The 18471-nt window shown below is 42.7% G+C and overlaps 1 protein-coding gene and 1 long non-coding RNA gene across 4 annotated transcripts in view; one reads left to right on the top strand and one right to left on the bottom strand.

Annotated features, from left to right (window-relative positions):
* ETV6 (ETS variant transcription factor 6) overlaps positions 1 to 18471 on the top strand; it is a 135640-nt gene that overhangs the window by 100198 nt on the left and 16971 nt on the right. For all 3 annotated transcript variants that reach the window (XM_071733334.1, XM_071733332.1, XM_071733333.1), the window contains 3 exons: positions 1705 to 1869; positions 5561 to 5695; positions 11273 to 11809. In XM_071733334.1, the coding sequence (XP_071589435.1) occupies positions 1806 to 1869; positions 5561 to 5695; positions 11273 to 11809 (736 nt within the window). In that variant the 5' untranslated portion in view covers positions 1705 to 1805. The remainder of the gene's footprint in view (positions 1 to 1704; positions 1870 to 5560; positions 5696 to 11272; positions 11810 to 18471) is intronic.
* The window catches only part of LOC139791278 (uncharacterized), a 67005-nt gene continuing 63235 nt past the window's right edge, over positions 14702 to 18471 (bottom strand). The window contains exons 5-6 of the long non-coding RNA XR_011723860.1: positions 14988 to 15161; positions 14702 to 14907 (exon numbers count right to left, since the gene is read on the bottom strand). This is a non-coding gene — a long non-coding RNA (uncharacterized lncRNA). The remainder of the gene's footprint in view (positions 14908 to 14987; positions 15162 to 18471) is intronic.

Genomic DNA, 18471 nt, shown 5'->3' on the forward strand with positions numbered 1-18471 from the left:
GCTTCTTGTTTCTGTGTGGCACATAATACAGAGCTACAGGGGCAGTTGAAAGCCAATGGAAATTCTTGCTGCTGCTATGCAGACATCCTTTCCTTAGGTCAGCTCTGACCCTTTCTCAGGCTCGATCTCAATTCCTTTTCTGACTGAAACTCAGCTCTGTATGCAGCTGTGGCTCTGGGACTTTCCAAAGCTGCTGCTGTCTGGGAATCTGGCATAGCAGCAAAATGCAATTTACTGCAAGTGACCTCTTGCTTAAACAGAAGAAGAAGGTTGCCTGTCTGTTAAAGAAGTAAGAACCAAAACAAAACTGAGTGCTACAACTCTTCCAGGTTTCTTTTAGTGCCTGGTAGGAGGAGGAGAGGAATCAGATCTGAGAGAATGGTGTGCCAGGAAGGAAATTTCTGCCTGTGTGCAGCACACAAGCAACCAGGTGCAGTATGAGGAAGAGAACTTCTTCCTCTGAAGCACAAGGTATTAGCCCTGCCAGAGGCTGCGTACCAGAGATCTGATCAGATGTGGCAAATTTTATGTTTCTGTGCACAGCAAGAAGCTTTCATTTCTAAGCAACACATTGTAGCGAGCCAAACAATGAGTCATCTCACAAGGGGGAAAAGGAAAGAAAGCTTTTATCTCCCAGTGGATTGGAGATAATCTCTCTACCTGGGTATAAACAGCTCTTCACCATGCTGCCTTTTCTCCAGGATAGGGAAGCTATTCTAAATTTTTCTGTAAAACAGATACTGAATTGTCACAACTCCCAAGGCTCTCTGCCTGGGACCACTAAAGGTAGCAGGCAAGAAGTCTTTGACTTTTGTAGTACTGAGGTTGGGCCCCTGTGAGTAAACACAAAAATCTTGGCTGTACGAGCTAGTAGAGAAAAAGGGAGCATCAGATTTTTGAAACCCTGGAAAATCTGTGCCCAAGCTGAACACACCTGCTATTTTACTGTAAAATGTCATCCCACTCTTACATGAACAGAGTTACAGTAGTTACATTTTATTGCCATACAGGAAACACAAGCTAAAGCAGTGCTAAAGGTGCCACAGCCTCAGCTCATATTTTCCTCTCCCATGTGGGAACAGCATCTGTTAGTGTAAGGGCATCTGCAGGAGGGGTGGGCCAGTCTGTGAAGACACCTTTCTAAACCATTCCCACATTGGTAGCCACTTACTGAGACGCTGCTACAGAGGCACTGTGAAACAGCCCTTCTTTACAGACCCCAGCCACCTACAGGCAGGCCATAGCTGTCTGCCATCTGACTAATTTTTTTTTAGTCATGACTGATGACTTTACAGAGGGCATGAAGAGAAAGCATGGTCTCTCTTCTGTGCAGTGATACACGTCAAGCATGGATGGGGCCAAGGACTTTGCCTTCCTGCTGCTCTGCACCTCTGAACAAGCAACTGGAGGAAATCCCATTTTATTGTGGAAACTCGAAGTGGAATAATGTCCTAGAAACATTTTTCAGGCTGTTCTTGTTTCTCAGGGAGTCACAGATAAACCAAAAGTGCCTAAGCTAATGAATTATTTCACAGTCCAGTGCTTTAATGTAATTCTATGTCAACATGACAGTCCTCTTCTACACCTTCCCCTGAGACTTTGCAGATGATGTTGTGGGGAGAAAGGAGAATTCACTGATGTTTACCTGTATTCCCAGGCCTTGTCTCAATGTGGTAACCCAATTCTTGTCTCTTCCTGCTACAGGTTTGCAGCCCATTTACTGGAGCAGGGATGATGTGGCACAGTGGCTCAGGTGGGCAGAGAAGGAGTTTTCCTTGCGGCCAATTGAGAGCAACACTTTTGAGATGAATGGCAAAGCTCTGCTGCTCCTGACCAAAGAGGACTTTCGATACAGGTCTCCTCATTCAGGTGAGGATTTCTTTCAGAAGCTGACTGAAAAGAGAGAGGAAGCTTCAACAAAATCTGGAGGAGGAAACAGTCACATTTGTTGGGGTAGACTGGGCAAGGGGAGGAGAGGGAAGGCTGGGACTTGTATGAGGCAAGGGCAAGGAAGGAATGAAATCCTGATACATCTGAGTTATAGGCAAATTTGAATGCAGCTCCAAACCAAACATACAACGTGTTTCTAGTTAAACCCCCCTGCAGTATTCCCAGAAAGCAGGCTTCTCTGGCAACAGTTCGTGAGTTCCAGCTCTTCCCTGGAAAGCCTTATCTTTTCACAGACCAAACTACAGCAGCAAGTTAATCAGGTGTTCCAGCCCGTTCTTAAGAAGCCCGTATTAGCATTCTGCCACACAGTTAGCTTGGCTGACATGCTGCTAAAAGTCACTGCAAAACTCCTGGGGGACCTTTCCTCTATTTTACAGCCCCTGTGGGCTTTGCTTTACTTTACCATATTCTCTCACGTGCTGGAGTCCAGCCCAAAGCACAGTACAGACAGGTGTGTGAATCAGTCTTCCTGTTGCTCAAATTATGTTTTCACTTATTCACAAAGAAAATTTAGAAATTTGGGTGTTGCCTGCCTGTGTTTATATCCCCTGCGGTCTGTCTGCTCCAGTTTTCCAGTCAAAGTAAGCCTCTGCCCTCCTTTGTCAAGGATGATATGAGTTAGTGGTTCTAAGTAAAAGCTGTGAGCTTTTCTTTTGTAAACATATGAGATTGTCCTGTGAAACACACAGGCTTGTAATTCACTCACCCACGTGTGATCAAAGAGCTTGGACCAAGTCATTACAGAAATGAGAAGGCTTCCAGTGCAAGGCTTGCTAGGTGCAGAAGTGCAGCTGGTGCTGTTTGGATCCAGCTGCTAAACAAGCAGTGCCACTCATTCTGCATTGAGCTGCTTGGTGACTCTCCCCTGAACACACTCCTACAACCATCCTCCTGCTAAATTTGTCTTACAAACTGTGTTCAGTGTGTGCACAGTTTTTTAAGCATGTGCTTCAAATCCAGGACTACTTATCTCTGGAAGGAAATACCAAACATTAATGCCTATTGCCAGTATTTATTTTTTTTTTAATTCTCATACACCACTATTTGCATCATTTCATAAAAAAGTCATCTCTGCTTAATGTGAGAGGTGCTTAATGTGAGAGGAGTATTGAAAGTGGGCAAGGACTGTAAGGGACACCTTTGTATGTTTTGCATTCACCTCTCACAAGTTATGTCCCTTGTGTGCTCTAGGGGCACTTGAAATGAGTAGGATTAAAATGATTGTAGAATGGAGAAAGAACATTCCCAGAAAAGAGCTTCTGGCTTGCAAATCCTCACTTTATGCAGAAGGTTAAGCTCTTATTTATCTAAATTTGGAATGAAATAACCAAACTAAGGGCTTCCTCTGTAGCTTTTTCTCTCCTTGTTCTTTCCAGGCATTCTCTATTCTATTGATACAGAGGATATCTGAGTCAGTCCCTTGAAAGTCAGATGACTGGAGGTAAAGGGACATGACCTCAACATTTCCCAGAAATCAACTATACTATATTAAGTGAAATTTAAGAACTATGAAATAGTGTTGGCCACAGAATCATTAAGGTTTTTATGACTATAGCTACGTAAAAGCTGTATCCTTTCCTCTTATGGCTAAACCAGAACTACATCCAGTCCCCTCAGTGCTTCTAGCAATAAGGTGCTTCACAGCCCCACAGCCTCCTATTTAGGACTGTCCAGGGATGGGAGGCAGCAGAGGAGGGAAGGAGTGAAAAACACTTTTCAACTTCTTAACTAGCATTACTGCATCTGTGTGATGCAGAGGCATAACTTGTTAAAAAAAAACTGACAAGACAGCTTTATGGACATTTTCACTAGTCTTTCAGGCAAAATCAAAAGAGGTACAAATTTGCTGCCTTATTGCTTGGAGTGTTACAACTCTAGTTATGTGTATTCCATTGTTGCATTCAAAGATGCAAATTATGTGGTAAAATCACTTTTCAGCCTTTAGTATACTAAACATGGAAAAGGTAACAGGGTTCTTGAGGCTTTGTTTTAATTAGATTTTCAGGTATTGCAATCACCTTTAAAAAATGCCCTAAAGTCACTGCTGAGACAGTAAAAGCAGCCAAGATGCTAAAAATAAAAGGAAGCTGAACTGTGGAAAGAGGGATGGCTTTAACTGTTTCATGCTAAGAATTTGCCCACAAATGGAGCCTTGGCAGTATAAAAGAGACAAGGGACAAATGTTGCACAGCTTACAGTCCTATCAATACAACCACTAAAACCACCCCACACACCTGAGAGAACTCTCACAGAAAATCCAAGGTTTCATAAGTGAAACTTCATGAAGTTTCTTTTCAGGTAATGTTACTGCTGCAACCTGTTCCCTGTAACATGAGCACTCACAGGCAGAAGAGAGCAAAAGGAACTGAAAATTGAGTCAGTTCCTACCCTGTGTTGTGCATTTTCACTTTGAAATGTGCAACTAGTTAAAAAAGCCAAAATGTGTAAGTTCCTAGGTGTTTCGTGTAGATATCGTTGGAGAAAGGACATCAGTACAAAATGTCATACATAAAAAGACACAAAATAAGCAGTGAGTCTATTGGTCTCCTAGATAGTTCAGTGGTTTCTTCTCCTGAGGGAAGACAGAACAATTCTGGTGCTGGGGCATGGTGGGGAGTAGTGAGGAACATCCTGCCTGCACCCCAAGAAGAAACAAGCATCTCTGTCAATTTATGCAAGAACATGGCAGCTATAGCAGTGCAGTGCAGTGCATTCTGTGGGAGACTGATACCATCATAGAATCATAGAATGGTTTGAGTTGGAAGGGACCTTAAAGACCATCAAAATCCAACCCCCCCAGCATGGACAGGGACAGCTCCCACTAGACCAGGTTGCACAAGACTTGATCCAGCAATAGCTCCTAACAGACTGGATTCATGCATAAGAGCACCAGGTCTTCTGCATTTTTTCCTTTAGTCTGCATCATATCTGTGGTCTAATATCATGTGTTGCAGTGAGCTCCATACAGATTCCACAGCTAGAAATAATCAGCTTTGGTCCCGTTTGGACTTTTAAGGAGTCCCACACATGACACCAAGAGTGACATACACAAGTTCCTAAGGCACCAATAGCACTCAGTTGTCACCAGGAGTTGCCACCACAGCAAGGGTGTTCAGGATATTTAAATCTCTCAACTCTATTCACGTCTTTGAGTCCCTCCCAAAGTAACTTCTAAGTAATTTCTTTCTCCCAGGAACTCACTGCATAAATCATAGGCTCTGCGTTTAAGAATTCTGTGTCCTGAGGTGTCTGTATAAAAAACTGAGGCTGTGATGAGAGAAGATGGGACACTGAACCAACTACTGCTTTTAAAGGTTTGGAGCAGTCATGTAGCCTGAAAAAAACCTCTTGTGTTGGGGTAATAAAAGCCACATCTTGTCATTCTCCCATTTTTCCACATTAATACACAGAGATGTGATATGCAGCTTTTCTCTTTTTTTTGTTTCAGGGAAGAACCTTGCAAAACAGTGAAACATAGGATTTTACTGCAAGCATTTTTGAGTCTGAAAATAGCACCCAGGAGCCATGAATTCATGCATCATATGGCTAAATGAGTCTTCTCAGCAGTATGTAGGTTTTAATTTCCTTTTTCCTGCTGTTTGTCTTTCAGGTGATGTGTTGTATGAACTCCTTCAGCATATCCTGAAGCAAAGGAAAGCTCGTATGCTCTTCACACCTTTCTTCCACCCTGGGAACTCTATCCATGCTCAGCCAGAGGTCATTTTACACCAGAATCATGATGAAGGTAACTAATTCTGTCTCATTCCTATGGAAGCTGCCATTACAGAGGCAAGTAGTGAAAGGCTGTGAGGAATTATGTAATTTTCTTGCTCCAAAGTTACTAAAATAAAGCTACTCTCCTCCTCCCTTTGTCTCCATAGCTTTAGAATAATCAGCTGGTCTGGGGAGTCAGCTGTCCTTTCTCCATTTATCTTCTATTATTTTGTCCTGTTTCCAAAGCCTGCTTAAAAGCTAAGCCAGATGCAGATTTAAGAAAAAAAACAAAACAAAAAAAACCCAAAAAAACCAAACAAAAAAAAACCCCAAAAAGTTTTAATGATCCCCATTGATTCATTTTTTCTCATTCCTCATTAGAAGGGCAAAGATGCTTCATAGGGTTTCAGTACCCTGTGGATGCAGGTGGATGCAATTGTTTGCAGAACAAGGCAGAAGGCAGCCTCACAGAGGAATATCTGAAGTCAAAGTCAGTTCAACTGAAAATCTTTCATCTCATCATGCCAGAGCTCCTAGCACTGAGTCCATCTCGTTTCTCAGCTTAAGAGCTGATGGAGCAATTCATGTTGAGATGAGTTTTTTCCTCCAGGTTTTTTCTCATTTTTAGTGTCAGAATGAATTGCTTAGATTGTTAGTTAGCCTTGTAGTGGTGTCCATCCATACCATGACAGTCAAAGATGGTGAAGAAAGAACAGATATGTTTGGAATAGCAGATTTGGTCTTCTACTCATGTGTACTGATGAAAATGTAAGTAAGTGTTCTTCCTTTAATGGAAAATCAAGGGTTTATTTTCTCAAAAATCATGTGCACTAAAGTACTTCTTGATTTTCTCCACCAACAGAAAAGTATAAAGTATAAGCCTTTTAAAAGGCCCCTTCCATGAAAGCATCAGGGAGAATGCATTTTTTCAATTAAAAAAAAAAAGGGGGGGAAGAAGTAGTGTTACTCCTTTTTTAAGAAAATAGGAGAATAGAACAGAAGTGAGTTAGGATATTGCTCTAGTCCCTGCTACCTGGAGAAAAGATGCACAAATTATTCCAAGATACAATGGGGGATTACAAGAGAATTGTCAGGGGTACTGTCAGACCTGTACAAGTTGCCCATGGCCAGCCTGAATCAAATGGTACCAGCAAAACTCAGAGGCTAAGCCAAGAGCAGGACAGCAGCAGGTGGGAGAAGAACACTCCTAAGTGTTTCCACACAGCTGTGTAAATATTTCAGATTAGAAGAGGGAGCTGCAAGTCAGGATGAGGTTGAATTGGCAGAGTTGTGCCAAGACAGTTGCCTGGTGTATTTGGATAGGCACTTTCCAGAGACCATTACAAGAATTCTTTCCTAAATACTAGTTTTCTAAATGCTAGCTGCCCTCTCAGACACCTCTACATTAAAGATATGCAGCAATTTTCACTCGAGAGAGGATTTCATGGGGTTGTTGAGTTGGCCTTTCGCATGCATCACTTAAAATTGAAGTCCTTTGCAGTCTAGTCCAACTTCTGTCAGAGTACAGGATGATTCCAGGACAGTACAGGATGATGTTGGGCTGATTCCAATGGGATGAGGTTCAACACGGCCACTTGCCGGGTCCTGCACTTTGGCCACATCAACCCCATGGGGAGCTCCAGGCTGGGCACAGAGTGGCTGAGAGCAGCCAGGGAGAAAGGGACCTGGGAGTCTGGATTGACAGGAAGCTGAACATGAGCCAGCAGTGTGCCCAGGTGGCCAAGAAGGCCAATGGCATCCTGGCCTGGATCAGAAACAGCGTGGCCAGCAGGTCCAAGGAAGTGATTCTGCCCCTGTACTCAGCGCTGGTGAGGCCACACCTCGAGTCCTGTGTCCAGTTCTGGGCCCCTCAGTTCAGGAAGGATATCGAGGTTCTAGAGCAGGTCCAAAGGAGGGCAACCAGGCTGGTGAAGGGACTCGAGCACAGATCCTATGAGGAGAGGCTGAGGGAGCTGGGGCTGTTCAGCCTGGAGAAGAGGAGGCTCAGGGGAGACCTCATCACTCTCTACAACTCCCTGAAAGGAGGTTGGAGCCAGGGGGGGGTTGGTCTCTTTTCCCAGGCAACTCTCAGCAAGACAAGAGGGCACGGTCTCAAGTTGTGCTGGGGGAGGTTTAGGCTGGACATTAGAAAGAATTTCTTTACTGAGAGGATGATCAAGCATTGGAATGGGCTGCCCAGGGAAGTGGTGGACTCTTCATCCCTGGAGATATTTAAAAAGAGACTGGATGTGGCACTCAGTGCCATGGTCTAGCAACCGCAGCGGTGGGTCAAGGTTTGGACTTGATGATCTCTGAGGTCCCTTCCAACCAAGCCAGTTCTATGATTCTATGATTAAGAAACAATAATGTGATTTCTTCCTCACAATAGTGTGACTGCTGATACCACCACTGGTTTTGCTTAGAGAACCCTGTGCTATTATTAAAAACTTTTATTTATAATTAAAACATTTAGTTCTTATTTTGCCATGAGAGGAACTTCAAGCAGAAGAAACTACAGCTTGCTTTCTAAAAGGCTTTAAGAAATCAGAAAATCTCAATGCCAAGAATTTATAGGCAGGTGAATTTATGTTTTGACATTCCTTTTTTCTTCTTCCTGTTTCACAGAGTTACTTAGGAGAAACTAGCACAGTTAAGTTTACAGTTTTCCGTCAGCAGAATGCAACTTAGTAAAATGGGACAATGAATGTGAGAAGCAGAACTTAACCCTTCCTAACTCACAAACTTTAACAGAGGGGTCAAGTATTACTTTGGGACAATGTTGAGTGGTTAAACTGTGTAGGTTATGAATCCTTTTTTAGAATCCCTCCTTACCCCAATGATCTTTTTCCATTTTCTTCTACTGGTTCTTTCATCCATTTCCTAATACTTTATATACTTAGATTCCTGCTTCTAAATGGTTTCATTTTAAGTTAGTTAATCCAGAATCAGATGAGACCAACATTTGCACCTAGTGGCTTTTTAGTAGCTTAAGCAGAGTGGGTTTGATTGTTTGAAATCAGTTGACAGCCGTTCAGGATATTTCCAAAATGCATTTGCTTTGGTTTGGAATCTGCCCTGTGGCCATCGGTCTCCATCCCTGTTGAGGGATGAGCCATGGAGAGTGAATTTACCTACGCCTCCAGTGGTCATTCTGACTCAGCACTGAGTCATTTGATGGGATGCCATGGAGGAAGCTTACACTGTCATTCCCTCACTTCTTTTGTGGGTAAGCAAAGGGAGATCATCATGCCAGCAGTTGCTCACTCCCAGAGTGAGTGCAGCTGCACCCATCCCTATATGGATCAGATAGGTCAGCAATTTTCCTGGGAGCTGAATTGACTTTCACAGCTTTCCCTTCAAGAAAAGAGTGTTGGTCACTCAGAATGAAGAGCCAGACCAAGGAGTGAATCCCTTCCTGCAGGAAATTATATACTGTGTGTGCTCAGCTTAAAGTCAGCAGATGTGCCAAGGAATGAGTGTGATGAATATTTGTTCAGGGTCATTCATGGCAGTGGAACTACTTGGAGCTGAGTTAGAATTGGTTTATGGTAAACAGCAACTTCATCCTGGAGGATATTCTTTAGTTATGTATTTAAAGAGAAAGATCCTGGAGTACAGTGAACAGTAGTGTGTATCCATTTTGTGTTTTTTCCTCTTGTTGCTTTTTAAAGAGTTTCTTGGCCCCTGCCTTCTCTCCACCCTGTCCGAGTTCAGGATCATTATGGTTTGGGAGCAGACAGACAGGTCTGCTTATATTTGGAGCTTGTCTGAGCCAACCAATGTTTCAAAAGAGCTTGGTGGAAAGCAGAGCAATCCATTTCTTTCTGCTGTCAAGATCGGTGCTCCCTACAGCCAAGGCACTTCAAATAAATAGATAAACAATACAATATTCTGGTGTAAACTTACAGGCTGAGAAAGTTGGGGTTGTTCAGCCTGGAGAAAAGAAGGCTCCTGGGGGACCTTACACTGGCCTGCAGTACCTGAAGGGGCCCTACAGAGAAGCTGGAGAGGGACTTCTAAAGGCATATAGGGATAGGCCAAAGATAATGGTTTTAAACGGGAAGAAGATGGTGAGACACTGGAACAGGTTGCCCAGAGAAGTTGTGATTGCCATCTCCCTGGAAGCGTTCAAGGCCAGGTTGGATGGGAAGCAACCAGATCTAGTGTGAGCTCTCCCTGCTTCTGAAGGGGGTTTGGAACTAAATGGTCTTTAAGTTCCTTCTATCCCAAACTGTTCTATGATGGATCTATTTAGTTTCTTACTAAAATTTTAGGTTTACCCGTAGACCTTATTGCCCTTATATAGATGAACAGACCATTGAGTAGGGTTGGTGTGAAGTCACTGCCATCACTGCATTTTCTCAGGGCTAGAGTTTTTCTGTTCAGGCCTTTCCTTGGGTACTACCTACTACTACTTCCTTAGGTAGTACTGCTGATGATTCCTCTCCTGGAATCTGGAGAACCCACCCAGGGTTCCAGGGCAATGGGAGCCCCTGGGTCTTAACCTTGACAGGGTCATCAATGAGTATCACTTCTATTACAAGAGAGCAAGAGGATATTTAAAGAGGATCAGAGGATATGGAGGGAACAAACAGGCAGCCACAAATAAGCAGGTACTTGTTTCAGTTGTTGACATGTACCCAGCAGTTTCCTTCTCTTATCATCCAAGGCTTTCAACAAACAGCACTGAAATTTGATCTTTGTTTTCCAGATTAAAACCTCTTAGTCACTGTGCTCTGGTGGTATTTCCTCTTTGTCAGTGTTTTCCCAAGTCAAAATTGATGGCCTTAGCTAAGCTGAAAGTTTGGACTGTTTATGTCAAGTATTTAATTTTGTGAGAGGATTGTTAGTATGTAAAAGCCTTGAGCTGTGATTTATCTCTCCCCTGCTGCTAAGGATCACAGCTGGGGAAGTGTGCTCATGCAAAATCAAAGCTAGACGTCCTGATGAAGAAATATAAGTGCTTATATGGGACAGCCCATCAGTAGACATCACAGACTAAATAAAACAAATTTGAAAATACCCTTACAAAGTTATTACATGCTTTTAAAATCAACCAGAGAATAAATTTATCTAGTGTTTCACAAAAGAGCTTTCTACCAGTGGGGGTTTTTAGGTATCCCAATCTGTATTTCAGACTAAAATATTTTCTGCCTTGACCCAAGCTTCTTGTCTAAACTTACTTCCCAGTATTTTCCTGGAGACATTTTCCCCTTTGTCACTGCCCTCTACCTTACAGTGCTCCTCATGGTGGAATAAAAGGAACCACATGTAGAGACACAAATGGCAGAAGATAATTTTCAAAGCCTTCACGCTGACACAGTTAGTACAGCTGAATCAGATCTTGCTTTCTTTACATGTGATCCAGGCAGCTTCTCAAAATGAGGCTTCTCTTAGCACATTTTCCCAGAAACTGCCATTACAGGGTGGTGCAGGGAGTTTATTTTCACAGTTCTGATTTAGTTCTGTGCAGCAATAATTATCTGCATTTATGTGGTGGTGTTCTGGGCATCTGAACGTCACACAATAAGCCCAGCTAGAAACATAACAGATCTGACACCTTGGTCACAATATAGACAATCTCTTTTGTTTGCTTTTTTCTCCACAGATAGCTTTGTCCAGAGACCCTCCAGACCATCCACAGAAACAATCCACCACAACCCCCCAACCATTGAACTGTTGCATCGTTCTAGATCACCCATCACCAACAACCACCGTCCATCTCCAGATCCCGACCAGCGGCCACTCAAGTCCCCTCTGGACAACACCATGCGTCACCTCTCCCCGGCTGACAGGCTGACAAGGCATCAGCAAGAGAACAACCACCAGGAGCCCTATCCTCTTTCAGTGTCCCCGATAGAAAACAACCACTGCCCGCCTCCTCCTGAGATGCTCCAGAAGCCCTCCAGCCCTCGCCAGGAGAACACCAGGGTGATCCAGCTGATGCCCAGCCCTATCATGCATCCTTTGATACTGAACCCCAGGCACTCCGATTTCAAACCGCCAAGGTTGTCTGAGGATGGGCTGCACAGGGATGTAAAGCCAATCAACCTGTCCCACCGAGAAGAGTTAGCTTATATGAACCACATCATGGTGTCTGTATCCCCTCCTGAGGACCATGCAATGCCAATTGGAAGGATAGCAGGTAAGTGACAGTCCCTGGGCTACCCCAAAGTTGATGCTCTTCATTCATAACTAACCCCGCTGTGTATCAAGAGCTTCTCGTTTCCTTTTGCTGTACTCTGGCCTCAAGAGTTTACTGGCATTCTGCAAGTTTCACCACATCTGTGGTTTAGACAGTTAAATATGATTCAACCAGTTTCATGGCAAGGTAAGCAGAGGTGCAGTGTGACTTACTTCTGACCACAGAATGTGTAGTTGGTGTTGAAACATTTGTGTCCTGACACTCACTGCCTCTCTACCCACCAGCAATCCATTTCTTTCCCGAGATACCTATATCCTGCCTTGTCCTACAAAGAGATAATTTTCCAACTGTTCTATTCACATAGCATCCAGTCCTATGAAAAAGAAAAAAAACCCCTCTCTAAGTGCCATTTGAGATAATGCAGTGTCCAGCTGGCTATTATGGAGATGGTGGGACTAATGAAATATCACTTCAGAGTCCTACTTCATACACTTCCTTGTCCTCCCCTCACAGGAGGATTGTCCCTTTTTAGGGAAACAAGGTTGCCTTTGTCCTGTGCAAACCACAGGCATTGTCTCACTTTCATTATCGTAACTAACTGACATCACAACAGCTAAATCAGGAAGCTGAGGTTACAGCAAATGGTTTTTTTGTACTTGAAAGGGAACTGTAAATAGTCAGGAGAGGGGGAAGGGTTATCCAACCACTTCAAAAATATGCTGAATGCCCCAGTAACCGATGTCTTTTGAGAGATGTAAATACACACCACACCCAAAAACATTCCATACATTTATGTCAGCAGCAGGCCGATGTGATACCCAGCTCCCACGGGGTATTACAGGTGTCCACAGAGGTACATTTTAAAACTCCATGCTCTTTTTTGTCCTTACATGCCTTAATTTTGTTACAGATGTGGTGGTACTGCCTCAGCTTTAATGAGGAAGATTTTCTATTTTCTGAAGAATTACCACTTTACATTCAAAGGGTACTTACCTCACCATCTAGTCAAACATAAAGCACAGCAAGGGCCGTGACCCTTTCACATCAGAGAGAGATGGGTTACAGAAATTAATTTTTTGGCATTTTTGCCTGGCTGACATGAGTCTCTCTCCCTTTGATACTTATTACCCATACTATCTCAGCAAGCTGAGAAATACACCTAATGTTATGGCAGAGAAGATACCCTAGTGGTTGCATCAATGGATATTTCCTTTCCATAAAGGACTACTGGAAGATAAGAGAGGTAGTAATTTTTTATTTTTCAGAAGGAAACATGCTTGAAGAATGAAGCCTAGAATGTAAGAAAAAATATGTATTTTTTTCAAATAAACCCAGGAGTTTCTTACATAATCTTTGGTTTCTTTGGGAACCTTGGGTTTCTGTACATTGTGCACTGACACAAGCCCTGTATCTCCTACTCCCACATCCTTTCCATCTCTATGTTGTTTGCAGGGAAAACCATTTAGGCCTAAAACAGTTGCCTGGCAAATACATGTAGCATTTTAAAGGGTTATACACAGGCTATATTTGTATGCTTAGCTGCTTTCACTTGCAGTCTCATGGCTTTGCTTAGCCCCAGCAGCATGGGTGACACGTTTAAAGAGCTAGTGAAGTATTTCACACTAAAAAGACCTGAGGGCATATTCAGGCATTCAGTTCAGATGAGGGCAGTGCTTTATGGCCAAGGGTCAGGGGATTACATAGCTGGCACTTGCTAGCATCTTAGATTTCTACTGATAAATCTGCCAGTGTACTTGTATCAGAACCCCATGTCCTTTAATTGTAAACACCAGCAAGCCTCAGTTGCTCTACAGGCACAAGCTATTCTATGCTATTCTGGTTGGATTGTAATTATGAGCTGTAGCTGCACCATATAAAGGGCTTACAGCCAGTTCCAAGGTGACAAAACCCAGTTTACTACCAAAAATGTGACAGCCCGTGTTTCATACCTGTAGTCAACTTTATCACTGATAGTGAATTCAGTGGCAGCTTACATAGGCCACCTAGAAAGAAAGTACACACCTTTCTCCCTGCTTTCCCCCATCACACAGGCTTCAACCTAGAGCTCTTGCCATTAAGTGATTTCATTTCAAGAGGATTTCTTTTTTTATGTCAGCATAAAGCTATTTTCCACCCGAGTGTCCTTATCTTCACTGATGCTGCTACAGTTAAATGGAAGCTTTTGACCAACTATGGCTCGACACTTCAATCTGAGACAGACCATGAAATCATAACTTGGCTTTTAAAACTACAAATGTGCATCAGTACAGATGTATTGTATTAAAAAGAGCTTTTTAAAAATCACTGGCATTATTTCCAGTTTATGGATGAGGAATGGATTTGCCAGTAATCTAGTGCCAGAGGAAAATACCTGTTCATGCTGGTGAGAAGGGAGTCTTGACTTTCTACTGGCTGCTGTGCAGGTGATTTTCAGAGGAGATAGTGATGAGGAGCAACTACCAGGGAAGCCCCATGGGCTGGTGAGTAAAACACTGGGCTGTGCTCCAAAACATGTTCTATTTCCATCTCAGATACTTTAAATTGTAAAAGAAATTCTTCTTGGGCTTCAGATACCTCACAGCCTCATAAACCTGTTTACTTGTAGATAGAGTCTGTTTTTAAATGCAGCATGCAATTACTTGGTGCTGAGAAAGAAAAAAATGTTTTCACTTGCTGCTGTACACAAATACTCTGTTTTCAGGATGTGGATCAATAGAGCTCTGGACTTCCTGCCAGACAAAGTAATGAACTCTACTCACTGGCTGACTAATCTTTCCTACCTTTTTAGGTAATATCATTTCGCAAAATATTAATTTTACTGGTAAAGCACTTTCTCTTTTATAGCAAAGATTTTCAAGTTGAATGTCTTGTTCTCTTTTCTTCTGAGGCCTTTTCACACTTTTCTAGCAAAGCGAGCAGCATCAGGTATCTTTATGTTACTCATTGAAGTCCAGTATATTACTTACCAATTGTTAGAGTTGATTTTAAAAATTATGTTTAGCAATCTTCTCAACACAATATGCACAAGTCTTTTTCCCTAACTTTATCAGAACTAGAGATCATTGTGTTGAAGTGATCCAAAGGCAGACCTGCATCCTCTGTCAATGGACAAGGCAAGGGTTAAGCTAACTAACTTAAGCATCAATAGCTATGACAGAATTTAAAATATTAAAAATACCCTAGAAGGGAAATTTAGCAGAGTAACATAATGGACAGATTTCCACACTGGAACTGTTAATTCAAGGCAGCAGCAGTGTTTGTTGGTAGTCAGCTCTTAACTTGGACTCAGGCAAGATCTGGCTTACTTTTAGTCTGTCTTGGTTCCTCCCAACCAGTCTCCAAGAATTTCACTCTATGAGGAAAAAGAATTACTTTTTTTTTTTAACGCAGTTGCAGTTTCAGTCCAAAGAGGTGCCTGAAATTAGGTCTTCTGCAGAATGGAAATTCCACTGCCCATACACCTCTGACTGGAAAAGTTTTGTTATTAAACACTTTAGGACTTTGATATCTCATAAAAGGTACTTTGCCAAGGTACAAGGAGAGGCAGGGGTTATTGCATTGGCATGCATTCATAGTGTGTCATGGCTGAGGCATGCACTGCATCCCTGGTGGAGCCACAGCCACCAGAAACCCTCCCTGCAGCCATCATCAAGTTCTACCCCCTTGGCTTTCCTTGGAACCTCTGCCACTGACTTCAGCCACGGCAGGTTTTCAGCACAAAACTTTATTTAGGTGTCAAAAATGTCCTTTTTTCAGATACCTAGGTCCACCTTAGTTTGTTAGCATGAAGGAAAATGTCAACTCACATATTAGGTCTCAGCAGAAACCTGTTGGTTGCCTAAAGGAAGACACAGGAATCCCTGGAGCAAGGACTTAGGTGATTATCCAGCTGCAAGAGGGTTGGTTTCATCCTGGCTTTTAGGACATAGAGATTGGCTTAGGAACATCTGATTTAGTCTAATGACATGCTGGAATCCACCTCTCTTGATTGAGTCACTTAAAAGTCACTAATACAATTCTGGATGGTTCTTGGGAGTGGAAATATTTTACTGAGCAAGTCCCTGAGATTTCCAGCTCTGTGTCTTTTTCTGTGGTAGCTCTCTGGGACCAAAAGGTTCGTTCAGTAATCCACAGCAAACATTGGTCCTGAAGCTTTGGAATGTAGCTATAACTACCCCTTTACTCGGGCACTGCCCAGTACAAATACTGACCAAACAACTGCAGGGTTGTGTTGGATGAGGTGCTGGAGAGCAGTGGTAGGTGCAGCTGGACTTCCCCCCCCACCCTCAGTGGCTTCCTGTGCTCTTGGAACTGGGACCCAATAAAACCCATTAGGCTCTGGGTTCATTCTGTGCAGGTCTGAGGCAGACCTATCCTGTTCATATGAGCGGCCTGGGAGGATGAACATTGCTGCTCTTCTGCAGAGCCCCACCTTGCCTCTTGCTTTCCATTCTGCTCTGCATTGGGTGGTGGGGAAATCTAAAGGCAGGTGAGTCTTGTGCCTGTTGCTGTCTGTTCATATGCTGTTCTTACCAGCTAGGTTACCTTAGCAACTGGGCTGTGTTTGACTTTATGAGATACCAGATATGTTTCTTCCCCTTCAGGAGTCTGAAGAAAAGCCAGGTAATGGTTAAACTGTTGAGACACACATTGTCTACCACTGTATTGTTCTGGCCCATAAAACTATTGACTGCTGTTGGAATGAGGACAGCCAAGATTCTTATCCTGCCAAACTCATGAAAGAGATCTACCTCCAGCTTTTCTTCCCACTTGCCTCAGGCCCTTGGTGTGCCACACATCCAGAGAATACAGGGGCGTAGCATGAACCCTGTAGACTTGTAGGCAGACAACATAAACAGACTTCTCAATAAAAACAGTTTGATGGCTGAAACTGAAAATGCAGTTCCCTGTTAAGAGCACATCAGCTATGAATGACTCACATTCAGTAGAACCTACAAAACAGTGCTTATGATGGGCTTAAGCTAGCTCTGAGCACTCGGAGGTCTTCCACCCCAGAGCTCTGTAAGAATAGTAGCTTGTTTTCTTTTTTCTTGGGGACAGAGGCTGGAGGGGGATTCTTCTGCCCCTTTGAAAAACTTAATCACTTCTCATCAACTTGTGTAGGAGGTGAAAAGACAGGAGGGGTTATTTGAGTGAATCTTACACAAACATAGTGCTTATAAAAAGTGTGAATCAACTGGTATTTTTTCTTTTTATTTTGGAGTTTAGCTGGAAAGTTTCTATTAAAGGAGGACAAGAAAAGCAAGCTCAGCTGATTGAGCTATTGGATTCATAACCATAGACATTTAGACTTTAAACATCACAAGTCACCACACTTCAAAGCATAGCACCTTGGCATCCAGTGTCTGCTTGACTTATCTACTGGAGCCAGAGTCCCAGTGCCTGCATTTGCTCCAGATGTGCCAGTGTGACATTTGCAGCTGTGTCAAGTTGTAGGATGATCTTTTTTTAACTGATACACCAGCAAAATCCCTTGTACAGATGCAGTTTATTTCCCACATCAGTTTATTTTCCTTTCTGTACAAAAGAGCTGTACAGGCAGAGTTACTGTCATGGCATGTGGTGGGGAGTGGAGAGGGAGGGTAGGAAAGGAGGCAAAGAACAGTCACACCTGTATAGTAAAGAGGGTGAAAACCAACAACTAATCACAACTTAGGAGCAGCTGAACCCCACAGCCCTTAGAAAAAGGATGCAGCTTCCTCTTCCATTTAATTTTTAGTGTCTATTGTACTATTGTACTAATTGTAATATTGTAATTGTAATATTGTACTATTGTACTAATTTTAGTGTCTATCTGTCTATTGTGCCACAGTCCCTGCCCCAAAGACTTTTCTGTCCAAACAAAGTATATGGCTAAAGGAAGAGTATACAAGGGTGAAAGGTGTTTTCAAGAGTTGTTGGTGAGAGGTGTTGGGAAGAGTAAACTATACTATACTGCACAGAAAGTAGTCATGCAGTATAGTGTATTCTTAGACACTGTCTGGCTAGTGCTTCACTCAAAATTGTAGGTTAAATTTACTTCCAGATTCCAGTGACTGTTAACACCTTTTGTGGCGCTACAATGCCTGACATTTACAGGTTACAGTTTCTTAAAAACATGTATAATCCAGATCAAAATTGGAACAACCAATACTCTGCCCTACTGGTCAGTCTGGTATTTACCTGTTTTTTTTTTCTTTACTAGACGTCATCATCATGACAGCAACCCAAGCTACTCATCAGCTTGAGAGGGTGAATATAGAACTTGCACTGAGCTATCTCAGTGCTTTTGTCTGTTGCAGCATTTAAAGCTAGTAGTAATGTTCCTGTGATACAGTCATTTCTGTATCAGTGTTGCAGTCACATCCCTCAAGCAAAAGCAGAACATGCACAACTGTGGCCATCTATTACTGGAACAGTAACCTGGATTCTTGATGCTCAGTCTAATCTTTTTTTTCTTGGTTATGAATTGTCTATGTGTGTGTTAAGGCAGCAAGCACAAACAGGTGTTAGTAGTAAAGGCTTGAACTAATACCCTCATATAGTCATTTAGTGGTTGTAAGTTAATATTTTCCAGAATTTCAGTACTGGTTTGTAAGTAGAAACTTTCTTCTACAAGGAAGTCACTCAGGTGTCCACACATTCATGCCACATGTCACTTG

The sequence above is a fragment of the Heliangelus exortis genome, chromosome 1 (genome assembly GCF_036169615.1).
Source record: "Heliangelus exortis chromosome 1, bHelExo1.hap1, whole genome shotgun sequence".
In the NCBI taxonomy this organism is placed as follows: Eukaryota; Metazoa; Chordata; class Aves; order Apodiformes; family Trochilidae; genus Heliangelus; species Heliangelus exortis.